The sequence below is a fragment of the Capricornis sumatraensis genome, chromosome 9 (genome assembly GCF_032405125.1).
Source record: "Capricornis sumatraensis isolate serow.1 chromosome 9, serow.2, whole genome shotgun sequence".
In the NCBI taxonomy this organism is placed as follows: Eukaryota; Metazoa; Chordata; class Mammalia; order Artiodactyla; family Bovidae; genus Capricornis; species Capricornis sumatraensis.
This window is the reverse complement of record NC_091077.1, coordinates 47184313-47212174: the sequence shown is the minus strand read 5'-3', so window position 1 is coordinate 47212174 and position 27862 is coordinate 47184313. Positions and strand designations below refer to the sequence as shown.

The 27862-nt window shown below is 38.1% G+C and overlaps 1 protein-coding gene across 4 annotated transcripts; it reads right to left on the bottom strand.

Annotated features, from left to right (window-relative positions):
• SMAD5 (SMAD family member 5) lies at nt 1-27862 on the bottom strand. 4 transcript variants are annotated; one of them, XM_068979656.1, is made up of 6 exons: nt 27457-27859; nt 15732-15983; nt 11737-11856; nt 4217-4438; nt 1646-1902; nt 1-231 (listed from the first exon to the last, which is right to left on the bottom strand). In XM_068979656.1, exons 1-6 carry the CDS (start codon nt 27857-27859, stop codon nt 88-90), a joined length of 1398 nt encoding a protein of 465 aa, XP_068835757.1. In that variant the 3' UTR covers nt 1-87. The 4 variants fall into 4 exon arrangements, with proteins under 4 accessions (XP_068835757.1, XP_068835758.1, XP_068835759.1 ...); XM_068979657.1 differs by having other exon boundaries at nt 4217-4440; nt 11748-11856; XM_068979658.1 differs by lacking the exon at nt 11737-11856 and having other exon boundaries at nt 27457-27862.

The window sequence follows — 27862 nt, the reverse complement described above, 5'->3', positions numbered from 1 at the left end:
ATGTAAGCTCACAGTATCTGTACTGGAAGTTTCCCTAAAATTAAAACAAGTCCACTAATAATATAACTGAGAAAGAATACTTCTGCACTATGAAACAGAAGAAATGGGGTTTAGCGGGGAGCCCATCTGAGTGAGGACTTTATCTAGCCACTGAAGAGGCCCATGAAGATGAATCTCAATCCAACACGGAGTGCTGGTAACATCTTGCCGGTGATACTCTGCTCCCCAGCCCTATGAAAATGAACAGATAAAACAAGCCATTTTAAAAATCATTAACCAGTCTAAACCAACTTCCCCATGTGTCCAACTCTTAGCGACCCCATGGACTGCAGCCCACCAGGCTCCTCCGTCCATGGGATTTTCTAGGCAAGAGTACTGGAGTGGGGTGCCATTGCCTTCTCCAAACAAAAAATAAACTCTTAACGTTAGAGATATACAGAATGTAATCTAAAAGAAAAACTCTCAAAACCAACCTTAGCATTCACCATGGAATTAAAAGCAAAACAATAGCTACATCATCATAACAACATATAACCCCTTAATAGAAATTCTTGAGGCAAGATACACTCCAGAATTCTTTTTTCTTTTTTTTTTTAATTTTTAGCAAGTTAGTAATGATGCAATACCTCATAATTAAAACATTAATAATTCTGCAATGAGCTACAGTCTCTCTTTAATGGATAAATAAAACCCATATACAGCCTCATGTAAGTTCACATCAGATTTTTTCAATAAAAACATTTTTAATTTTTAGGTGTTTTTTTTTGAAACATCAGATAAGGCACTGTAAAACTGATCAATGCATGCAAATGAAGTTCAAGTGGAAATGATATATCATTATCCTTTAAGATGGGAAACTACTGGGATGAACTGAGCAGCACCACTTTAGCCAAAAACTCCAAAGAATAAAACAGAATGTTTTACTTTTATTTGCTGGATGTATCAAGTTCTCTGCTTTACTGCTTACAGTAGTCCTTGCCTAGGAAAATCAAGTGGGGTGTGATGAGGGCGGAGTGGGGAACTAGATTAAACATGAGAGCCACGTTTCTATAACAGGGAAGGAAAATGCCTTCAGGGCTACTGAAGCTGATGCACAAAAAGGCCTGTAACAAGCAGCAAGGAAACCCTGGGCTGTGGGACGGTGGGCCAGAAAGAAAAAATCCTACCCAGAGCATTTGACAATTACTCTTCTTTGGCTAAATCCTTAAGGAACAAGTGGATACAGCACAGGTTGCTAAAAGAGATCACTAAAATTCTTTCTAAATTTTGCTCATGAATCATCATTTGCAAGGCCAATAAAATCAGGCCAAGAGCAAATGATAAATTCAAAAAGTTCTTTCAATTTTGCAATTTCTTTCAATTTAATAACAGAGCTTAAAACATAACTGAAATTCTTTATAAACTCAGCCCCTATTCAATACCAATATCAAGCATTTTATTATAATGTCTAAATTATAAAATAAAATCACAGACCAATCATGTGGTTTAAGTTATAAAGTTAAGAATTTTCTTTAGAAACCTGTTAAATCAGGTCAGAAGTAATTACTACCTTTAACACAGACTTTAAAAAATTATAACCTACAAACATATAATACACATGTTATATGTTACAGTGACTCTAAGCTACAGGTCTCAACCCACTCACCTTGACAAAACTCATTCGAATGGTACACATTTTGGTGAGCTCATATACTGCCTCAAATCCATGGTTGACAGACTGAGCCAGAAGCTGAGCAAATTCCTGATTGTTAAAAATTTTGAGGCTGCAGCTGCTGGGAATCTTACAGACAGTGGTAGGATGAAAGCCATGATGAAAGTTGCAGTTCCTACTCTGAACAAATATGCTGCTGTCACTGAGGCACTCTGCATATACCTCTCCACCAACGTAGTACAGATGAACACCTTAAAGAGACAAGAATTACAAGAGCCAACTTCACAAAGCAGTATAATAAAACTGAACAGGTTGCATGAGGTACAGACAAAATAACTACTACAGAGCAAGTCTTCAAACAGAAACTACCACTAGATGGCCTTACGTTGCTGAAGATAGTCGAGGCTAATGTCTCCCTGAATATTCATGGGAAGGACTGATGCTGAAGCTGAAATTCCAATACTCTGGCCACCTGATTTGAAGATCTGACTCGTTGGAAAAGACCCTGATGCTGGGAAAGACTGAAGGCAGGAGGATAAGGAGATGACAGGGGATGAGATGGTTGGAGGGCATCACCAACTCAATGGACATGAGTTTGAGCAGGCTCTAGGAGTTGGTGACAGACAGAGAAGCCTGGCTTGCTGCAGTCCGTGGGGCCGCAAAGAGTCGGACACGACTGAGTGACTGAACTGAACTGAATGCCTGCCTAAATCTAAAATGATCCTCAAATAACTAAGACTTAAGCCTCAAGTCGGCAGCATATTAGGTTATCAGTTCTCAGAGTTGTTTTTTCCCCCTTTCCCAACAATCTTTTATCTCTATGAAAGAAACAATGGCCAAAAAAATCCCCCAAGAAGGCACCTTATGATGAGTCCTTTCGAAGAAATATTTAGTGCTATTAACTATCATGAATAGTTGGTTGGCTAAAGAGTTTTGCACTCTTTTTGCCAACGGAAGGGTTTGCATCATTGAAAAAAAAGAAAGCAAGCAAAGTCATATAATGTAATTTCAGGTCATAGGAAGAGTCCTTAAATGGCAGATTTATTTTACTTTCCTTTAAAAAATGTTTTTGGTATTTTTAAAAAATATATAAATAATATATGCTGCTGCTGCTGCTAAGTCGCTTCAGTCGTGTCCAATTCTGTGCGACCCTATAGACGGCAGCCCACCAGGCTCCCCCTATCCCTGGGATTCTCCAGGCAAGAACACTGGAGTGGGTTGCCACTTCCTTCTCTAATGTATGAAAGTGAAAAGTGAAAGTGAAGTGTCCGATTCTTAGAGACCCCATGGACTGCAGCCTACCAGGCTCCTCCATTCATGGGATTTTCCAGGCAACAGTACCGGAGTGGGTTGCCATTGCCTTCTCCAAAATAATATATGAATGTTCACTATTTAAAAGTTCAAACTATATAGCTAAAGCTCAAGTTGTTCCCAACTTTTCACTACTGCATATAGTACTAAAAAGACCATCGTAATACATATGTATGATTCACAGACTGGTATCAGGCTATGACATTAAAAAGTATGTTCTGTTTCTGAGCAAATACTTTCCCTGGAAGAAAGGATCCTAGAACTATATATTAGGAAAAAAAGGGTAAAATGAGTCTAGTATTTAAGAATTCACCAAGCAGATTTCTCTTAAATTATCCTACTGTAGAATGAAAAATCAATGCATAGAAGTGGGGCATTTTTACCTAAAAAATCACAGCAAGTTATTAGTTCAGTCAAAAAAGAACGGAAACTTTCTTTCCAATTTATTTTTGGACACAGTATTTTTCCGAGTCTCTTCTATAAGAAATCATATTACCATTAAAGTTAGTTAACTTTTGTTCCTAAGACCTTCTCGAGTCAAAGAAGCAAAAAGTGGAAAGTAATAAAAACAAAACTTCAAAGACAGGCAAACAGCCCTACAAGGGACAGGTTTCCTCTTTGCCCACTTAATGCATGGCACAGTTTCACTACATTGTGAAAAGTTCCTTGTTTGTTGTGGCAACTGTCTTGGAGGATGAATTATAAATAGAACCCTGTTACCTGAATTTAAAGGTAGGAAGAGTGGTAGTGAAGCCACTGAAGACTTAAGTCATTCAAACTGTTCTACCAGTAATCTTGCTCCTCCATCATAATGAAAATTCTTACAAGTCATCTCAACCCAAAATATTCCACAAAGATCATAATTCAAAAATTTTAATCCTTCACTAGCATTCATATATTTTACAAATATTTCTTGTGTATGTTCTATGAGCCAGGCATTGTTCTAATTGCTAAAGATACTGTTATGAACAATGCAAATTTCTGTATAGCTTGTATTTCAGTTAAGAAGACTGAAAATGAAAAAAAAGAAAACAGAATAGTATGATTTCAGATCCTAAGTACTATGAAGAAAAAATAGGCAGGATAAAGAAAAGAAGTCTGAGTACATCTCTACTTAACACATTCTTCTGCATCTGCAACCTGAGGGCAGGACCATGCCTTAAGTTTCTCTGTATGCCCTTACATAATGCAAGGCACATAGCAAGCACAACAAACAACTGAATTCAACTGAACGTAGGAAAATGACAAAATTACCTTTTCCAATATGTCGCCTAGTGTTTTCAATTGTTGAATTACGATTAACATTTGACAACAATCCCAAGCAGAATCTACTTTTGTTATTCGAAGGGTCTGTGAATCCGTCTACTAACACACTAGTAGAAGAGGCATGGAAAGCTTCCCCAACACGATTGTTTAATTCATAATAGACAATTGAGCACCAATGTTTGGGCTCTTCATAGGCGACAGGCTGAACATCTGTGAACAAACCAGACACAAAAACAATGTTTAATGATTATCAGAAACTCAAAATTATTTTGGTGTTTCCTTTAACCCAACTCAAGCACTATATGAAAAAGAAAATTTTCAGATATTTCACTGACATCTCATTGCCTTTCTGGCTTTCAGTCTGTATCAAAAAAACAAACATCAGAAGTGCTTTTTTCTTTTCTTTTTAAGATTTTTTTTGATGTGGACCATTTTAAAAGTCTTTATTGCATTTGTTACAATGAAATTTTTATTGAATTTGTTGCTTCTGTTGCTTTTATGTTTTGTTTTTTTGGCCAGGAGGCATATGGAGTCTTAGCTCCCTGACCAGGGATCAAACCCACACTCCCTGCATTGGAAGGTGAAATCTTAACCACTGGACTGAAAGGGAATTCCCCAGAAATGCTTTGATCATAAAAGTTTTTTTTTTTTTTTCAATTATACATATACAAGGATGGGCAACATCACATTTTAAGTTGCTTTTCTAGCAGAATCAAATCCAGGTTTAAATTTGAGATGACAAAAGCTCTGTTTCAACAAACTGAAAGACAACTATACCAGCATCTGTAAAATTATTTTAAACAAAAATTTGGACTGAAAAATTAATACTATTAGCAAACTAAGAATAGAGGGTAACTTCTTCAACTTGATATAAAGAACATTTACAAAAAACTTCCAGCTAATGTCATGCTTAAGGGTGAAAAACTAGAAGTTTTTATGCTAAGATCAGTAACAAAGCAAGGATGTGGCTCATCACTCCCCTTCAACAGCATATTAGAAATCCCAGCTAATACAGTAAGAGAAAAGAAAAGAAAAGTTATATGGATTGAGAAGGAAGACATAAAACTGTCTTTGTTCACAAATGACAAGATTATCTATGCAAAAAATCTGAAATGATTGACAGAAAGCCTCCTAGAACTGATTAGCAATTATAGGAAAGTTGTAGGATATAAGGTTAATATACAAAAGTCAATCACCTTCCTACACCAGCAATGAGCAAGTAGAATTTGAAATAAAATTCATTATCATTCATCGCAGCACTCAAACAATGAAATATTTACATAAAGAGCAAACAAACAAAACAGGTAAGATACATACGTTGAAACTATGAAATTCTAAATAAAGAATTCAAAGAAGGAACTAAATAAGTAGAAATACAGTCTATGATCATGTGCAGGAAACCTCAATTCTTCCCACCATGACTTAAGAGTGAATGAAATCCCAATAAAAACTTCAGCAAATCATCTTGTAAACTGATCCTGAAGTTTACATGGAAAGGCAAAAGACCCAGAATAGCCAACACAATACTGAAAACCAAACCAAGAAGACTAACACCACCCAACTTAAAAACCGGCTATAAAACTATAGTAGACACTCTATGAAAATCATCTCAAAAAACCAGAGGAGAAAATATAGATGACCTTGAATATGGTAATGACTTTTTAGATACAATACCAGGGTATGATCTTTGAAGAAATAATTGACAAGCTAGATTTCATTAAAAATTAAAAACTTCTACTCTTTAAGACACTGTCAAGAGAATGAGAACACAAGCCACAGAATGGGAGAATATATTTGCAAAAGACACTTCTAGTAAAGAACTCGGGAGAAGGCAATGGCACCCCACTCCAGTACTCTTGCCTGGAAAATCCCATGGACGGAGGAGCCTGGTGGGCTGCAGTCCATGGGGTCGCTACTAGTCGGACACGACTGAGCGTCTTCACTTTCACTTTTCACTTTCATGCATTGGAGAAGGAAATGGCAACCCACTCCAGTGTTCTTGCCTGGAGAATCCCAGGGACGGGGGAGCCTGGTGGGCTGCCGTCTATGGGGTCGCACAGAGTCGGACACGACTGAAGCAACTTAGCAGCATCAGTAGCAGTAGTAAAGGACTGTTACACAAATACAAAGAACTCTTAAAACTCAGTAAGAAAATGAATAAGCCAATGAGAAAAACTGGTCAAAGATATGAACAGACACCTCACTGAAGAAGATATACACAAAAGCAAATAAGCATATAAAAAGATGCTCCACATTGTATGTCACCAGGGAAATGCAAATCAAAACAGCAAGGAGATACTACTGCATTAGAATTACCAAAACCATTAGAACTGCCAAATCCAAAACACTGACAATCCCAAATGCTGGTGAATATGTGGAGCAACAGAAACTCTCATTCACTGCTGGTGAGAATGTAACATGATATAGCCACTTTGGAAGACAATTTGTTGACTTCTTAAAAGCAACAGACTCTTACCATACAATCCAGCAAATGTGTTCCTCACTGTTTGCCTGAAGGAGTCAAAAACTTAGGTCCACACAAAAACTGCAGAGAGATGTTTACAGAAGCTTTATTCATAATGGCCACAACTTGGAAGCAACCAAGATATCCTTCAACATGTGAATGGATAAATAAACTGTAGTATACCAGACAACCAAATATTATTCAGCATGAAAAAGAAATGCACTATCAAGCCATGAAAAGACATGGAGGGGAGGGACTTAGGTGCATATTACTAAGTGAAGAAGCTAATCTGAAAAGGCTACATACTATAAGATTCCAATTACAAGACATTCTGGGAAAGGCAAAACTATAGAGACAATAAAAAGATCAGTGGTTGCCAGGGGTTAGGAAAGAAGGAGAATGAATAAGGCAGAGTACAGAGCATTTTTAAAACAGTGAAATTATTCTATATGATACTATAAATGATGGCTACATGTCATTATTCATTTGTTACAACTCAAGGAATGTGTAATACCAGGAATGAATCCTAATGTAAATTACACATTTGGGGTGATAATGATGTATCAATGTAGGTTCACAGATTATAATAAATGTATCACTCTGGTGCAGGTAGTGGGGGAAGCTGTACAAGTGTAGGGGGAGAGGGTATATGGGAACTCTGTACTTTTCACTCAGATTTGCTGTAAATCTAAAAATTAGTTTGTTTAAAAAAAAGAAAGAAAGGAAAAACACAATCAAATGAGTGATCTTTGGGTAAAAGGTGGTATGCATTTGAAGTTTTAAGTGCCAGAACAGCCTACGGAAAAAGGATTGTATAAAATATAAAACATTGGCCAAACTCTTATCAGTGTTAAAAATCAACAATTCCTAACGGACACAATGGATGGAAGAGACATGTGGAAGTTCTTCATTCAGCACTAGTAGAGTGTCTGTCTTGGAGCTAAAATCAGAAAGAAAAGTCATGAATTGTCAGTTTTCTTTCAAGAAAGGCAGAAATTTTTTAGAATGTCCAAGAAAAACATTAAGAGTAAGTCACACTGACTATGTAGACACCACAAAAGAGCTGGTTGACTTTTAAAACTCAGTTTTAATTATATAACTGCAAAGAATTCAGATGAGGAGGTACAAGAAAAACAAACAAACAATGAGGACCTATAGAGCAAAGTTCTAAGAGCTCAGATTTTAAAGAAGTTTGTATAAAAGATGGAACAAGGAGGGACTCATAACCAAACACATATATAGATGAGTAGCAGGAAGTTATAACAGTGTCACGAAAGACTAGAGCCAAGATAAGCAAAACAAAAAAGACAATTTTGGTTAGAATGAAGAGAAGAAAATCAAAAGGTCTGCGACTCTGCTCAAGGCAAATGACATCTTGTTAACTGGTGATTCACAGCATTGCAGTTTAACTCTAATTTCCCAAGTGAGAAGAAACTCTGGTGAAAAAAGATATCTAGGCCGGTGAGAAGACTTGAGTACCAGGTTCTTCTAAAGGGACTCAGTTGTTTGGCTAAAAAACTATAATCCAAGAAATATTTAATATACATCACCACTAAACTGTACTCTCTGATCTCTGGAGAATCAAAAGAAGAAGGAAAATGATAAATGGGGTAAACATACTCCAAATTTTTAGAAAGAGGATGATAATACCATTTTTTTGGAATTATCCGATGCTGTATACTAAGATCATTATAAATACAGTCAAAGTCAATCAACATACTAATAACTCCTATGTAGTTATTATCTCTTTATTTTACAAATGGAGAAATTTAGGCTTAGATATATTTTAAAAGCCACCCTAAGCTGCAAAGCAAATAAGTAGAGATGTAGGAATTCAAATCCAGAAATCCATGTTCTGAGACAGTTTGCTCTAAATGAAGGTAGATACTATGAATATTAAGCAAATTAGTATGACAAAATTCCTAGATAAATTCTAATCTTGAAAAAGCCAAGGTATTATTTGAACATTAACAAGATTATCAGGGGGCCTGAAATTTATTCTTAGGAATGCGGGGCTTATGCGACATACAGTCATCCCATATCATCACAAACACTATAAAATAAACACAAGGACATCATTCTTTCAAGAAACTAAAGTGCCAATACCTTACTTCATGCAAACTTGTGACAAATTAAGAAGTTTAAGGTCTCAAAACAAAATGACTTTAAAAACCGCAATTGAGATACCACTTCATACCCATTAGGATACTGTTATCAAAAGAAAAAAGAAAATAACAAATGTTGGCAAAAATATGGAGAAATTGGAAATCCACTGCAATGCTGGTGAAAATGTAATGGTGCAGCCACTGTGGAAAACAGTTTGGCAGTTCCTCAAAAAAGCTAAACAGAATTACCATAAAATCTAGCAATTCTACTCCCAGGTATATAATACCAAATGAATTAAAAAACAGAGACTCAAACAGAAACCTGTATACCAATGTTTTTAGCAGTATTATTCAGAATAGCCAAAAGGTGTAAACAAACCAAACGTCCATGAATTGATAAATGGATAAACAAAATGTGGTATGTGCTTACAACAGAATACTCCTCAGCCTTAAAAAAGGAATGAAATTCTAATACATGCTACAACCTGGATAAACCTTAAAAACATTATGCTCAGTGAAATAAGCTAGATACAAAGGGACAAATATTACATGATTCCACTTAGATGCAGTGGCTAGAATAAGCAAATTCAGAAGACAGGTGGCTCAGTGGTAAAGAATCTGCCTGTCAATGCAGGCAACTGTAGTTTTTAGTTAAAAAATGTAAGTCTTTCTCATCCGTCTTATTGGGATACGAATGACATCAGCACTGTGTAAGTTTAAGGTACACAGCACAATGACCTGCCACACATACATCATGAAATGATTATCACGCAAGTTTAATGAACCTCATCAACTCACGCACGTGCGCTCAGTCATGTCTGACTCTCTGCGACCGCAGAGACTGTAGCCCACCAGGCTCCCCTGTCCATGGGACTTCCCAGGCAAAAATACTGGAGTGGGTTGACATTTCCTTTTCCAGGGAATCTTCCTGACCCAGGGATCAAACCTGTGGTCTCCTGCGTCTCCTGCACTGGCAGGCAGATCCTTTATCACTGAGCCACCTGGGAGATCCTCCATCATCAACTCATATAGACACAAAATTAAAGAAGCAGGAAAAAATATATTTTCCTTGTGATGAGACCTCTTAGGATTTACTCTTTACAACTTCATATATAACACACAGAAGTGTTAATGACATTTATCATGTTGTACATTATGTCCCTCATACTTGTTTATCTTACAACTGGAAGTCTGTGCCTCTGACAGCCTTCATCCAGTCCATTTTATTTCTAACTATCAATGAAGAATCCAAACACAAAATTTTTAAAAAATTCCACTCACTGAGGAATAAATTTAAAAAGAAAATAAGTGAAAGACTTATACTGAAGTTGAAGGTCTAAACAAACGGAGAATAGAGAGTACAATCCATGCCCGTGTACTAGAAGATGATGGCATATCTCCCCACATTGATTTAAAGATTCAAAGTGACCTCTATCAAAATCCAAGGAGGAATTTTTTTGAGGGGGACAGAAATTGAAAAGCTGATACTAAAATGATATGGAAATATGCAAAGAATGTAGAATTGCTAAACAATTTTCAAAAAGAACAAAATTAGAGGACTAACACTTCTTGTTTTCAAAACTTACTATAAAACTTTAGTAATCAAGACTTTAAGGAAAAGATAAACAAATCAATAAACAAAATTTAGCATCCTGAAATAAATCCCTACATTTATAGTCAACTGATTCCTAAAAAAGAAGCCACCGTGACACTCTTATCTACTTGAACAAAGATAGATACCAACTCGGTATCTACTTGAACAAAGATGACTTTAGACCATAACCATACAAAAAACTTAAAATGAATCACAGACCTAAATACAAGAGCTAAAGAACTGCTAGGAGAAAACACAGAAGAATATTTTTTATGACCTTGAGACAGACAAAGGATTTTTAGATGCAACACCAAAAGCATAATCCAGGAAAAAAAAACTAATAATTTCATCAAAATGAAAATTTTTTCTGCTTCAGAGGACACCATTAATGAAATGAAAAGACAATCCACAGACTGAGAGAAAATATTTGCAAATCATATGTCTGATAAAGGACTTGGGTCCAAATATACAGAACTCTTACAACTCAATAATAAACAACTCAATTTCGAAAAAAAGGCAAAAGATTTAAATAAACCAAAGAAGATGTATGAATGGCTAGGTACATTAAAAATGTTCAAAATCATTCCTCAGTAGGGAAATGCAAATTAAAACAAGGAGACACCACTTTATACCCAACAGAATAACTACAATCAAAAAGATAAACAATAACAAGTGTCAGGAGGGTATGGAGAAACCAGCACGCTCATATGGTACTGGTAAAATGGTACTACCATTTATAGTTGTTTGGCTGTTTCTCTTAAATACTTAAATTTACCATATGACTCAGAAAAATAAAAACAAAGACTTAGTATTTGCAAACGTTCATTACAGCATTGTTCATGCTAGCAAAAAACTACAAACAATTCAAATGTTTATCAACTGATAAATGGGTAAACCAAATGTGGTATATCCATACAATGAAATACTATTCAGCAATGAAAAAGAATAAACAAACTATTGATACATGGTACAAAATTGATGAATCTTGAAGACTACACATTCTGTGATTCTATTTATATGAAATGAGAGAAGGCAAATCTACAGTACAGAAAAGAGATTAGAAGGTTTCTGGAGCTGGGGGTATGAGAGGATAGATTGCAAACACGCATATAGGATATTTTTAAAGCATTGTAAAACTGTTCTAAAACTAGAACATGGTAGAATTCTACATAGTAATGGTGTAAAATTTTACACTTTAAAAAAATCATTGAATCATATACTTAAGATGGATACATTCATGGTATATAAACTATAACTCAATAAAGCTGGCTTCTAAAAGTGACTGAGAAGTTTTTTTTTTTTTTTTAAAGAGCAAAAACAACAAAATAAGCATTGTACTTCTTACCTCTGCTGGATATACTGGGCATAATCTGAGGAATCATATTATTGCTTGTATCCATGGGCTGGGAATTATCTTGACCCATCTGATCGTCTGGTGGCATATAGGCAGGAGGAGGAGTATCAGCTAACAGGAAGAAAATAAGACAGGTTAGAATCCCAAAAGAATAGTTAGAATCTTCATCTCGCTGAAAGTTAGATCTAAATGCATCAGGAAGTTATTAAAAATTCCCAGTAGGATTCATTACCAAACATCACAGACACACAAAAATGCAGGATGCTACCTCAGGGCAAGGCAACAGGAGAAAAGACAGCATACCCCTTAGCCACCAGAAACCTACTACAAGTCCACGTGAATTTGGTCCAATCCGCATAGAATATCACTGCTAAAATTCACTACGATAGAATTTAAGGTCAAGAATTTTGCCTTCATTTGCTTAGAATTATATGCTCAGAGAAACTGCAACTACTGTATCAATCTGAAGGCCACAGATTATCCTCGTTCAGGTATCTACAGAGACATTCTTAAATTGCCAAGATCACACACTGTATTGTTATTTAAAACTGGAAGATAAAACCATGCTCTTTCAAAATTTGCCAACAACACTAACAGCAGCTATCTAATTCTTTTGCAATGTCTTACAATGCCATTATGTCCTATGGCTCTAAGGAAACAAAAAATGGCTCTAAGGAAACAAAACGAACTACAAAATCTTTTGAGTTAAAACATTTCTGGCTGCAAACCTTTACAAAAGCTATAGCTATACTTCTTTGTCTCAGTAACTATAAATACTGAACATATATCTGAATATATAACTTGTTTTTCACCTCAAGGTTTGTACAAGAGGTATTCTGAGACAGAGCTACCAATCAATCAGCACTGACTGTAGTACAAAGGATGAAAATTAGTTTTTGAAAAGACACCTAACAGCAAGTTAAACAGTTGGAACTCAAATCCTTTTCAAAAAACAAAACTTCATCAATTGGTATTTCACTGCAATAGAGAAATCACTAAGTATATATTTACATATGACTGCCTGCAAAGTAGGCATTCCAGTATTTCTAATGATTTAACCACACAAGACCATGCATGCCATTAATAAAATTTAGCCACTTTAAAAATCTGCTTATGATCCTTCTCCAGGCAAATCAGTGTATCAGTTATCTAATTAAAGATAACTGGAGTTCATTTTAACCTATCAAAGTATAAAACGATTTGACAAGCAATGTAGCAAAGTTAAAAAAGCACAGACCTCAGAGTCAGAGAAACCTGGGCCTGAACCCCCCATTTATTAGTTATGTGACCTTAAGTAAGGTACTTAAATTCTTGGGGTTAATACCAGTTTCATCTTCCATCTGTAAAATAAGAATAATATCTATCTCACATGGCTGTTCTGAAGATTAAATTTAATGTGATATCTTTCATCACAGTATTAGTTATATAAAAGGCACTTGATAAATGGTATGGCACCCCACTCCAGCACTCTTGTCTGGAAAATCCCATGGACGGAGGAGCCTGGTAGGCTGAAGTCCATGGGGTCGCTAAGAGTCAGATACGAAGTCTTCACTTTCACTTTTCACTTTCATGCATTGGAGAAGGAAATGGCAACCCACTCCAGTGTTCTTGCCTGGAGAATCCCAGGGACGGGGGTTGAGGGGGGCCTCATGGGCTGCCATCTATGGGGTCACACAGAGTCAGACACGACTGAAGTGACTTAGCAGCAGTGGTAAAAACTTTATGAAAATATTTAACTTAGGTCAAATATAGCTACTTCCTTTGTTGCTTTGACACAACTTAACTGTAATGCCTAGTGGTATACCTAGATTTAGTCATTTGGCCCAATATACGGCCAACTGATATCTAACAACACTTTGTTTCCTGATTATCTACTTTCCTTCACATTCATCAGACAGAGCCATTTTCTGTCTTTCTGTTTTTGATACATTTTTACTACATTCTGGCCTTTACTGTATATAGGACTCCTCTATGAAATCATTCAAGTTAGCACCATTTGGCTTCAAACTCTCAATCTGCACTGGCAACCATTTACCACATAGGTATAACTACATAGTTAGCAGTAAATGTATTTGTGTGTTGCTGTAATTTCATCTATTTATTTAACAAATATTTACTGGAGGATCTACTGCATATTAGACTCTGACGTAGGTACTGCTCATGTTAACAATAAACAAAAGATGCTATGAAAGTTTACAGACAAGTTGGGAGGGGGAAGAGGCAGATTATAAGTAAAGACAAAATATACTACACTGGATTGTAATACATGCCATAGAGAAAGATCAAGCAATGAGATAGGGAAGGTGGGCTGGAGGAGTGAGTGCAACTTTCAAATTTTATCTACCGTATTGTTACTGTTCTTAAAGGGTAATTGCCAATCTCCCCCAAATTGTGTTTGCTTTTTTAAAAACTTCCATTTATGTAAACTAAAAAAAATAAAAACAGTTCACCCACTTCCCTCAACTGCTTTTTCACCACCTCTGGCAACCAGGGGTGGCTGTCCTCTGTATCTATGAGCCTAGTTGTTTTTTTTAAGTCCACGTATATAAGAGAGATCATAACAGTATTTGTCTTTCTCAGTCTTATTTCACTTAGCATAAAGCTGTCAAGATTCATCCATGCTGTCACAGATGGCAAGATCTCATTCTTTTTTATGGCTGGATAATATTTGTGTGTGTGTGTATTTATCATATCTTCTTTATCCATGAATTAACACTATAAATAAAGTCACAATAAACATGAGAGCAGTGATACCTTCCTGAGTCACTGCTTTTGTTTTCTTTGGATAAATATCCAAAAGTAGAATTGCAGAAGCATATGGTAGTTCTATTTTTTATTTTTTGAGGAAATTCTATACTGTTTTCAAAACTGGCCACACTAATTTTCATCCCAACAGTGCACAAGAATTCCCTTTCCTCCAAATCCTCCCCAACACTTGTTATTTCCACCTTTCTGATAAACAGTCACTGTAATAAGGGTAAGGTAATATCTCACTGTGGTTTTGACCTGCATTTCCCTGACAATTAGTGATGTCTAGAGCATCTTTTCATGTGTCTATTGGCCAACAGTATGTCTTCTTTGGCTAAGTATCTATTCAGATCTTAATAGACTTTATTTTTTTTTTGCCACTGTGTCATATGAGTTCTTCCTATAAATTTTGGATATTAGCCCCTTATCAGATACATCATTTGCAAAAATTTTCTTTCATTCAGTAGGCTGCCCTTTAATTTTACTGATGGCTTCCCTTGCTGTGCAGAAGTGCTTTAGTCTGATACAGTTTCACCTGTTTATTTTTGCTTTTGTGGCTTTTGCTTTTAGTGTCAGATTAAAATAATCATCAGCGAGACCTAGGTTAAGGAGCTTACTACATATATTTTCTTCTAGGAGTTTTATGATTTGAGGTCTTACATTAAACTCTTATCTACTTTGAGTTAATTTTTGTGTGTGGTGTAAGACAATGGTCCAATTTCATCCTTTTGCATGTGTCTGTCCAGTTTTACCAGCATATTTATGGAAGACACTGTCCTTCCCCCTTGTACATTCGTGGCTCCTCTGTTGTCAATTAATTGACAATTTCCGCATGAGTTTATTTCTCGACACTCTGTTCCATGCTCTATATGTTTGTTTGTATGCCAATATTATATTATTTTTATTATTACAGCTTTGTAATATAGTTTGAAATCAGGGAGTATGATGCCTTCAGCTTTGCCCTTCTTTCTGAAAACTGCTTCGGCTATTCCAGGTCTTTTGTGGTTCCATACACATTTTAGGACTATTGTATTTTGTGAAGAATATATCTACTTGCATTTTTAAACACATAGCACTTGGCAAAATAAAATTCAAAACTTCTGGAAATCAAATTACCAAAGAGTAGTCAAAAATAGTTAGTTCTTGACATATTAACAGCTGACCCAGAGGATCAGCAGTATTAGAACGAATGCTAATTCTCAGGAGTTATTTTTTGTAGCAATAAAATAAATTCTTACCTGGGAGCTGAAATGGACTTCCTGGTCCAGAACTTGCTGGGGAGCTGGGATATGTGCTGCTAGCAGGGGAAGGGGGGTAGGGACTATTTGGAGACAAGGGAAAAGGAGTGCTGTTGGGCTGATGGAAAGAATCGGGGAACGTTGCATTTTGCGGCATGTGCGGCTCATTGTGGCTTAAGTTTCTAAACTGAACCAGAAGGCTGTGTTGTGGATTGAATTCATTATGACGAGGCACTAACACCGGAGGTAAGACTGAAAGACAAAAATCAAAAGTGACCTGTGAGCAATGACTAAAGCAACTCATACACATGAAGGGACAGATAAGAAAGGATCGAGGGAAGATGGTAAACCTATTAAAACAATTTACTTTTAGAAGGGCTGCTTTGTTAGAACCCTGAATCTGTATTTACATAATAATTAAAGCAAAAATTCTCTAAGCATTCAGCCTACAGAAAATACTCCAGAAGACATAATACCCAAGCAGAGATGAGAATCGTGGTAAGCATATTTAAGAGCAACCATTATTACAGCAAAGGGAATAAAGCCAATGTTTTACAAAAACTATAACTGGTATATAACCCTAACCCTTTAAAAACTATGGATCACCATGTTGTACACCTGAAACTTAATATGTCAATGATACAAAAAAACAAGAAAAAAAAAAAAAAGGTAAATATGTCATCATCTCCTTAGATGTTACTGCTGTTGGTCTTGCTTTATCTATATGAAACAGGAACACATCCTAAACCATGTGGGCCAAAGCATCATCCCTTAGTCTGCAGTTCAGATAGCTGTTTCTGTAACAGTCCTACTTCTCTGCATGTTTGCTCTTTACCATCCAAGACTGTAATTTTCATAAGGTGTTCATATGAATCTGAAATAAAATAGTGGGCTAATATAACTTTAAAATTTTTAATTAAAAAATAGGTGAAAACAACCATAATACAGAGAATTTAATGCACTGAGAGTTCACCATAGGTAAGCATTCTCAACTAGCAAGGAGTCAAACAAAATACTGTGGAAAAGACAACATCTGATTGGACCTTAAAGAATGGGAAGCATTTCACATGGAAGTGCTAGGGGTGGAGTGTGTCAAGAGTGTAGAGGAGGAGCTGGAAAGATATAAGAAAGGACAGTCAGAGGGCTAAGCACTAAACTGGGAGGTAAGACTAAAGAATAAAGTTGAAAGCAGGCATGCATAGGTCCTGAAAGCCTCCATGTTTCCAATTTTGAACATTTCTTCTTTCTTTCGCTTTACCATATGAGACACCAGGGAAGCCACTGCTGCTGCTGCTGCTGCTAAGTCGCTTCAGTCGTGTCCGACTCTGTGCGACCCCATAGACGGGAGCCCACCAGGCTCCCCCGTCCCTGGGATTCTCCAGGCAAGAACACTGGAGTGGGTTGCCATTTCCTTCTCCAATGCATGAAAGTGAAAAGTGAAGGGGAAGTTTCTCAGTCGTGTCTCTTAGCGACCTCATGGACTGCAGCCTACCAGGCATTTGCCAGGCAAGAAGACTGGAGTGGGGGGCCACTGCCTTCTCCAAGGGAAGTCACTGCTGCTGGTGCTGCTAAGTCGCTTCAGTCGTGTCTGATTCTGTGCGACCCCATAGACGGAAGCCCACCAGGCTCCTCTGTCCCTGGGACTCTCCAGGCAAGAATACTGGAGTGGGTTGCCATTTCCTTCTCCAATGCATGAAAGTGAAAAGTGAAAGTGAAGTCGCTCAGTCATGCCCGACTCTTAGCGACCCCATGGACTGGAGCCTACCAGGCTCCTCTGTCCATGGGATTTTCCAGGCAAGAGTACTGGAGTGGGATACCATTGTCTTCTCCGAGGGAAGCCACTAGCAAGGTCCAAATATATGTAAAGTGAAGTGAAAGTCACTCAGTGTGTCCAATTCTTTGCAACCCCATGGGAGTCCATGGAATTCTCTAGGCCAGAATACTGGAGTGGGTAACCTTTCCCTTCTCCAGGGGATGTTCCCAGGCCAGGGATCGAACCCAGGTCTCCCGCATTGCAGGCAGAGCCTTTACTAGCTGAGCCACAAGGCAAGCCCGTATTTTATGTTCTTCAGTAAAGTTTCCCCAACTGAAAACAGTAACAATTCCTAGATAGAAGTCTTCCACTCAAAATTATTTTTCCTAAACAACTTTAACAAAAATATACGGAAGCATAAACAGTTTTAAACTGGGCTTCCCTTGTGGCTCAGCTGGTAAAGAATCTACCCGCAATGCAGGAGACCTGGGTTCAATTCCTGGAATGGGAGGATCCCCTGGAGGAGGGAAAGGCTACCCACTCCAGTATTCTGGCCTGGAGAATTCCATGGACTATATAGTCCATGGGTCACAAAGAGTCAGACACAACTGAGCAACTTTCACTAAACAGTTTTAAAGACACATTTTTTAACAGATCCACTTTATTCAAACATTCAATTTCTCTAAAAACTCAAGTGATCAATAACATCTGATCACCTTTCCCAAGAAGAAACTGAAAAATCTGATTTCTCTAAACTTAAGGTACTAACTCATCTCTTTCATAATTTTTTGGTATTTGTCAGTGTAATTTCACTTTCAAAAATTTCCCTTTGACTCTAACATCTAATCAGAGTGAAACAGTGAAACATTTAGTGAAATGTTTAATGAAACATTCAGTTTCGCTAAACTTGTTTAGTGGAAGTCGCTCAGTCATGTCTGACTCCTTGAGACCCTATACAGTCCATGGAATTCTCCAAGCCAGAATACTGGAGTGGGTAGCCTTTCCCTTCTCCAGGGGATCTTCCCAAGTCAGCAGTGACAAAATTAAACTGTTTTCAAATTAACTAGGTTATATCTCTCCTTCCTGAAGTAGGGATGAACCTAAGCAATCAGAAGCTCTGTAATTTGTATTTTTATCTCTTTTCATTTTACTGAATTAGTATTGTGACTATGTAGTTAATATCTGATTATGACTGCTTTTTTCTATTTATTAGTAACTGCTGTTTTCCTTACAAAATGATGGGCAGCTGCCACTGGACAGAAGGACATAAGACACCGAGAATGTCTATGTTCCGCTCTCTAGCAATCTGAAAGACTTAGTGAAATAACTATTTAGGAATTCAATCCAATAAGGATTTTTTTGAGACAGAACTAAAATCACGAATTTCTCTTTAACTTTTATATTATCTATACACATACTTTTTTAAAGAATTATTTTCATTCAAAATAATACACTGATAGTTTAAAAAGATAGATGCTATGAGAGATTATAAACAAAAAGAACAATTTCTAAGCCTCCTCCCAAACTGCTTCCAGAAACAACAAATTTAAACTTATCCATTTCCTCTAAAATTCACTTTGTGCCTACTAAATAATAATGCTTACACTGCTGTCACTGTTTTGTCAAGACATTATCTGTAGACTTATTTTTATGGCAAATGAAGTAGATTCCTTAAATCATTCTATTCCCCATTCTCTTCCTAATAAAGTTACACAAAAATTTGGTTAACTCAATATCCTGTGTTTATGATAGTTTATATATTATATAAATTACATAAATACAATTCATTGCTGAGCCAAATTTGTATTATACTTTTTTCTTGAACAATTTTTTTTTAAATTATTGCCTTGGTCCTTCATTTGCTTAATCTCAAGTTTGTATCACTAATTTCCCAAAGTCCAACAAATCTAATAAATTTCTACCAATACTATTTTCCAGGTGCCACATATAAAGAATCTATTTATTTAGTTTTCTCCCCTGGATGGATCCTCCATCGTTTGCTATTTAAGTCCCCTACAAATTCAAGGTCTTTAGACTTCCTCTTCTTTTCTCTCCAGTTGGATTCCATTTCCTGGACCTCATTCTCTATTCATTTACTAAAGAAGGATGTAAGGAAGATAAATTTTGAGTCCTTGCTTATATGAAAGTAACCTGTCTTATGTTTATCTACAGACAAATTCCAGAATAACCTTTTTCTCTCTGAATGTACAGGACACTGTTTTTTTTCTAGAATCCAAAATTGCATTGAAAAATCCAGTATTCTCATTTCCAGTCTTTTCTATGTGCCCTATCTTTTTTACTCTGGGAGCTCTCAAAATCTTCTTATCCATGATACGCTCAAATTTCACGAATGGGTCTTTTTTCTGTCTCTTTTGCTGGTTACTCAGTCATTGGGCCCATTCAATTTTCAGTTCTGGGAATTGTTCTAATAGTATTTCTTTAATGATTTTCTCTTTCTCATTATCTCCAATGCTTCAAGAATTATTATTTTATAGGAATATTTAATTTGAAACTTATTTTGAGCCAGATAATGTTTTATCTAAGCACTTTTCATACATTAACTCATCTAATTCTCATAACTAACCTGTATTATTATTCCCATTTTACAGATGAGGAAACAAAGTCACAGACAGGTTAATTTCCCTTTGGTCATTTTTGATAATACTGGTGAAGTCAGTATCCAAATCCAGAGAATCTGGTTCAAGAAAGTAATCTTAACCACTGGACAACACTATTAAATACTGAATCGCCTAGCTTGGCTCTCTACTTTGCTTTTATCACTTTCCAGCTATTTTCTACTCTTTTTTTCCAACTTTGCAATACTTTCTGGCTCCACTACATATAAGTTGTTTTTTAGTCACTACATTATGTCTGACTCTTTCTGTGACCCCATGCACTATATAGCCTGTCAGGCTCCTCTGTTCATGGAATTTCCTAGGCAAAAATACTTCAGTGAGTTGCCATTTCCCTCTCCAGGGGATCTTCCTAACCCAGGGATTGAACCTATGTTTCCTGAATTGGCAGGCAGATTCTTTACCACCGAGCCATCAGGGAAGCCCCTTTTATAAGCTACTTTTCTATTAATTTTTGGTTTCCTTATCTGTAACTTACTGGTAAACTTAAAAGTATCATAAAATGTTCATACCATTTTCAAACCCCATGAAGGAATAACCTCATAGGATTACAAAACTGTCTAGTCCTTGTCATTGTTCAGTCGCTAAGTCATCTCTCAAGTTTTGAGTCACTATGGACCTCAGTATGCCAGGCTCCTCTGCCCTCCACTATCTCCTGGAGTTTGCTCAAATTCAAGTCCGTTGAGCTGGTGATGCTATCTAACCATTTCATCTTCTGCTACCCTCTTCTCCTCCTGCCTTCAATCTTTCCCAGCATCAGGGTCTTTTCAAATGAGCCAGCTCTTTGCAGCAAGGGGCCAAAGTATTGGAGCTTCAGCTTCAGTCCTTTCAATGAATATTCAGGGTTGATTTCCTTTAGGATTGACTGGTTTCATCTCCTTGCAGTCCAAGGTACTCTCAAGGGTCTTCTCCAGCACCACGGTTTCAAAACATCAATTCTTTGGCATTCAGCCTTCTTTATGATCCAACTCTCACATCCATACACAACTAATGAAAAAACCATAGTTTTGACTATACAGACCTTTGTAGGCAAAGTGATGTCTCTGCTTTTTAATATGCTGTCTAGGTTGGTCATAGCTTTCCTCCCAAGGAGCAAGCATCTTTTAATTTCATGGCTACAGTCATCATTTGTGGTGATTATGGAACCCAAGAAAATAAAATTTGTCACTGTTTCCATTTTTTCCCCTTCTACTGGCCATGAAGTGATGGGACCAGATGCCATGATCTTAGTTGTTTTTTTTTAATATTGAGTTTTAAGCCAGCTTTTTAGTCTCCTCTTTCACCCTCATCAACAGGCTCGTTAGTTGTTCTTTGCTTTCTGCCATTAGAATGATATTATCTGCATATCTGAAGTGTTGATATTTCTCCCAGCAATCTCGATTCTAGCTTGTGATTCATCCAGCCGGCATTTCACATGATGTACTCTGCAGAGAAGTTAAATAAGCAGGGTGATAATATATAGCCTTGTCATACTCCTTTCCGAATTTGGAACCAGTTCATTGTTGCATGTCTGGTTCTAACTGTTCTTGACCTGCATATAGGTTTTTAAGGAGACAGGTAAGGTGTTCTGGTACTTCCATCTCTTTAAAATTTTCAAGTTTGCTGTGATCCACACAGTCAAAGGCTTTAGCAGAGTCAATGAAGCCAAAGTAGATGTTTTTCTGGAATTCCCTTGCTTTCTCCATGATTCAACAAATGTTGGCAATTTGCTCTCTGGTTCCTCTGCCTCTTTGAAACCCAGCTTGTACATCTGAAGTTCTCTGTTCACATATCACTGAAGCCTAGTTCAGTCGCTCAGTCGTGTCCAACTCTTTGCAATCCCATGGACTGTAGCCTGCCAGGCTCCTCTGTCCATGGGATTTTCCAGGCAAGAATACTGGAGTGGGTTGCCATTTCCCTCTCCAACTGAAGCCTAACTTGATGGATTTTGAGCATAACCTTACTAACATGTGAAATGAGCAAAACAGTCTAGTAGCTGGAACATTCTTTGGCAGTGTCTTTGGGACTGGAATGAAAACTGACCTTTTCCAGCCTTGTCCCACTGCTGAGTTTTCCAAATGTGCTGACACACTGAGTGCAGCACTTCACCAGCATCATCTTTCAGGATTTTAAATAGCTCAGTTGGAACTCCCCCACCTCCAGTAGTTTTGTTCATAGTTCATGGTTCCTAATGCCCACTCAGCTTCACACTCCAGGATGTCTGGCTCTAGGTGAATGATTTCACCACTGTGGTTATCTGGGTCATTAAGACCTTTTTTGTATAGTTCTTTGTGTATTTTTACCACCTCTTCTTAATCTCTTCTGCTTCTGTTAGGTCCTTACCGTTTCTGTCCTTTATCATGCACATCCTTGCACAAAATGTTTCCTTGATAGCTCCAATTTTCTTGAAGAGATCTCTAGTCTTTCCCATTCTACTGTCTTCCTCTATTTCTTGGCATTGTTCATTTAAGAAGGCCTTCTGTCTCTCTTTGTTATTCTCTGGAACTCTGCATTCAGTTGGGTATATCTTTCCCTTTCTCCCTTGCCTTTTGCTTTCCTTCTTTACTCAGTTGTTTGTAAAACCTCCTCAGAAAACGACTTTGCCTTTTGCATTTTTTCTTTGGAATGGTTTTGGTCACTGCCTCCTGCACAACGTCACAAACTTCCATCCATAGTTCTGCAGGCACTCTGTCTATCAGATCTAATCCCTTACATCTGTTCATCATTTTCACTGAATAATCATGAGGGATCTGATCTAGGTCATACCTGAATAGCCTAGTGGTTTTCTCTATTTTCTTCAATTTAAGCCTACATTTTCAATAAGAAGTTCATGATCTGAGCCACAATCAGTTCCAGGCCTTATTTTAGCTGAGTATGTATAGAGTTTCTTCATCTTTGACTACAAAGAATATAATCAATCTGATTTCAGTATTGACCATCTGGTAATGTGCATGTATAGAATCGTCTCTTGGGTTGCTGGAAAAGGGCATTTGCTATGACCAGCATGTTCTGTTGACAAAACTATTAGCCTTTGCCCTGCTTCATTTTGTACTCTAAGGCCAAACTTGCCTGTTATTTCAGGTATCTCTTGACTTCCTACTTTTGCATTCCAATCCCCTGTGATGAAAAGGACATCTTTTTTGGTTAGTTCTAGAAGATGCTGTAGGTCTTCATAGCACCATTCAACTTCAGCTTCTTCAGCATCAGTGGCTGGGGGCACAGACTTGGATTACTGTGATGCTGAACGGTTTGCCTTGGAAATGAATCAAGATCATTCTATCATTTTTGAGGTTGCACCAAAGTACTGCATTTCAGACTCTCTTGAGGACTGTGAAGGCTACTCCATTTCTTCTAAGGGATTCTTGCCCACAGTAGTACATGTATGGTCATCTGAATTAAAATTTTCCATTCCCGTCCATTTTAGTTCACTGATTCCTAAGAAGGGGCTTCCCTGGTGGCTCAGAGGTTAAAGCGTCTGCCTCCAATGCGGGAGACCTGGGTTCGATCCCTGGGTCGGGAAGATCCCCTGGAGAAGGACATGGCAATCCACTCCAGTATTCTTGCCTGGAGAATCCCATGGATGGAGGAGCCTGGTAGGCTACAGTCCACGGGGTCGCAAAGAGTCAGACACAACTGAGTGACTTCACCTCGACCTCGACTCCTAAGATGTCAGTGTTAACTCTTACCATCTCCTGCTTGACCACGTCCGATTTACCTTGATTCATGGGCCTAACATTCCAGGTTCCTATGGAATACTGTTCTTTGCAGCATCAGACTTTACTTTCACCACCAGATACATCCACAACTGAGCATTATTTCTGCTTTGGCCCAGCTGTTTCCTTCTTTCTGTAGCTATTAGTAATTGCCCTCTGTGACTCTGGTGGCTCAGTGGTAAAGAATCCGCCTGCCATGCAGGAGACATGGGTTTGACCCCTAGGTCGGGAAGATCCCCTGGAGAAGGAAATGGCAACCTATTCCAGTATTCTTGCCTGGGAAATCCCATGGACAGAGGAGCCTGGCAGGCTAAAGCTCAAGGGACTGCAAGAGCTGGATACAATTTAGTGACTAAATCACTACCACTACTTTCCCAGCAGCATTTCTGCTTCCCTGGTGGCTTAGATGGTAAAGAATCTGCCTGCAATGCAGGAGACCCGGGTTTGATCCTTGGGTTGGGAAGATCCCCTGGAGAAGGGAATGGCTACCCACTCCAGTACCCTTGCCTGGAGAATTCCATGGACAGAGGGGCCTGACAGCCTACCATCCATGGGGTCCCAAGGAGTTGGACACAACTGAGCAACTAACACTAACACTTTCCTAGTAGCATACTGGACACCTTCTGATGAAGGGGGCTCATCTTTCTGTGTCATATCTTTTTGCATTTTCATACTGTTCATGGACTTCTCACAGCAAGAATACTGGAGTGGCTTGCCATTTCCTCCTCCAGTGGACCACATTCTGCAGAACGCTTCACTATAATCTGTTTTGGGTGGCCCTGCACAGCATGGTTCATAGCTTCACTGAGTTATGCAAGCCCCTTAGCCATGACAAGGCAGTGATTCATGAAGGGTATCTAGTCCTTAAGTGCTCGATGATGTTAATTACTATGACTTTATTAATACTGGTATTATGAAGTGATCCATCCAATGTCACAGCTGTTTAACTTGCTTAAGCATACCAGGCCTAAGCCCCAATCTTTTATACAGAATGAATCACAGCTGAGGAAAACAGATAACAAAAATAAGACATTTCTATTGACTATCAGACACACTCTGGTTATGAGGGAGTATACTAAATCCCCTTTCTTGACAACAACTTCTAGCAAATATCAAGCCCGGGATTTTCAGACTGTACTTCTCTTTTAAATCCTCATATTTGCCTTTCCTCATCAATTCCTCTGGCTACAGCTCTCCTTGGATCCAGTAAGAAATTGAGAATCACCTCAAATACCAACTGGCAGCTCTACAGCCCTTAGAATAAACTTTCCCTGGCAGCACATTACTCCTATTTTGTCTGTTTGTTTGCTAGTCTCCACATCTAATGTTATTGCTACAGCTTTGTTTTTTTTTAAAAACCATATCGGCATATACTATCTTCATGTGAAATCTAGTGTGGCCAGCAGACTAAGGTGGCTATCATGATTCCTGCCTCTCGGTATTTATCCTGTGTAATCCGTTCAGTCTGAGTATATTTATTATATACTGTGACTTGCTCCTAAGCAACAGAATATGGCAAAAGTAACAGAATGTATATACTAACATTCCACCAGAACACAATGCCTCTTCTAGCAAGAAAACCCTTTCTTACTGGCTTTGAAGAAATAAGCAGCCACGAATGTGAGCTACCTACAGAGATGGTCACATGGTGAGCATATGAAGGAGTCAACAACCAGCCAGAATCCAACAGCCTGCAAGGAGCTGAATCCTGATTATAATCACATGAGCTGGGAAGCGGAACCTTTCTCAGTTGAGCCTCCAATGGAGACCTAAGACTGACCAATACCTAGTTTACAGCCTTGCAAAGGATTCAAGTAAAGCCATGCCTAGACTCCTGACTGACAGAAACTGTGAGATAACTAATGTGTGTTGGCCCCTTAGCCTGTGGTACTTTGTTATGTAGCAATAGCTAAGCAATGTACCCAAATAGTATCTCAGCTTATATAATTCATTCAATACAAAAAAATATTTCCTGAGCACTCACTCCTAAGTTCCAGGTAATAAAACTATTCTAGGCACTGGGAATGCAGTACAGAATGAGACAGAGGAAGGTCCTTCTCACATCAGTCAATAAACAAAATGAATACCTAACAGTCAAGTAGTGATGAGGCATTTCAGCAAGGACAGAATGAAATAAGAAAATGTGACACGAAAAGATGCTGGGGGGAGAGTACTCTATGTAGAGGAAAGAGCATGTATGGCAAGTCCAGGGAACAGAGGATGCTTGATAGGTCATGTAGACCCTTGTAGAAATCTGTTCTAAGTGTGACAGAAAGCCTTTAAGTGTTCTGGGCAGGGACTGACATGATTTGATATATATACTTCCTAACACTCACTCTGGCTGCTATAACAGAAAACAGAATGGGCTGGGGGAAAAAAAAGAGGCAGAGACAATTAGGAGACTACTTAAGGTAAAAGATGAAGATGGTCTGTACTAGAGTAGTGGTGTTAGAGATGGTGAGAGAAGATATGATCAAAGTACATTTTGAAGGTAGAGCAAACAGCATTTCCTCATAGCTTAAGCACGGAACTTCAGAGAGAAATAAAAGATGACTTCTAGGGAGCAATTCGGAGAAGGCAATGGCATCCCACTCCAGTACTCTTGCCTGGAAAATTCCATGGATGGAGGAGCCTGGTAGGCTGCAATCCATGGGATCACTAAGAGTCAGACGTGACTGAGCAACTTTCCTTTCACTTTTCACTTTCATGCATTGGAGAAGGAAATGGCAACCCACTCCAGTGTTCTTGCCTGGAAAATCCCAGGGATGGGGGAATCTGGTGGGCTTCCATCTATGGGGTCACAAAAAGTCGGACATCACTGAAGCGACTTAGCAGGGAGCAATTATGTGAATGCTACTGCCGTTGACTTCAACAGGGAAAACTGGAGGGAAAAATGATTTGGTGGGAAAAACAAATCCAAAGTCCTATGTTGACATTAAATCTGGTATGTTTATTAGACATTCAGGTGGAGATGTTATGTAGGCAACTGGATAGAGTCAGGAGAAGCTGACTCTGGAGTTCAAAATGTGAGCATGAATTTATAGATGGTTTTAAGACATGTGATAACATGAGAGTACCTACAGGAAAAATATAGATGGAGAAAAAGTCAAAGGACTGAGTCCTGTGAAAACAGGAAAATAGCCAACAAAGAGACTAAGCAGAAACAGGTAGTGAGGTAGGAGAATTGTAAGAGTGCTGTGCTTCAGAAGCCAGTATGAAAAAGTTCTGAGCAGGAGGAAAGGAAAGCAACTGTATCAAACAATGCTGACAGGGCAAATAAGATGAGGACTGAGAATGACTGATCCCTTTGTTTGTAAGAAGGCAGTCATTAGTGAATTTGACAAGTCAAAAGGTAGAAAAGAAAGACTAACAAGAGTGGGCGCCAACAAAGAGCAGGAAGAAGGGTAATGTAGAGATAATATAGATGGAGATTCCTAACCAAGGTACGCTGGAGGTGGGGTCACGTGGCTGAGGTCAGGACAGAAATTCTTTCTTAACTTTTATTGGAGGTTGGCCCAGTATTCCTCCCAAGATTAAGATCTTTAAGAAGGAAGCATAAAGCTAAAGTAACCTATTAATTGCTAAATTCAGTCAAGTGTCAGGAGGCAGAAGTTTTTATAATTCTTCCCAAGGGAATTAAAACCTACCTGGACTCTCCACTCTCTTATAATGGTATGGGTTGATACAAACTTCTTTTTGCTTAGATCCAAAAGGAAATTCACAAATATCCAACGGCTTTAGCTCATGATGACTCTGCAGATCAGGCCAGCGCCAAACACGACAGTATATAACGTGCGGTAAGCCTTTTCTGTGAGAAACCTGCAGGCGTCCATCTAAAGATCTGGGGATAGTGACACATTTGCTTGGCTGTCCTGGACTGCTCAAGGCTTTCTCCAGTTCCTCCATGGCACCTTTTTTCTTTTTTAGTTTTTTCACCAAAGCATCGACTGCCTTTTCTGCCCATTTCTCCTCTTCATCACCTTGCTTCCAGCCCAACAATCGTTTTACTGCTGGACTAGTAAAAGAAAACAAGCTGGCCATTGACGTCATTTG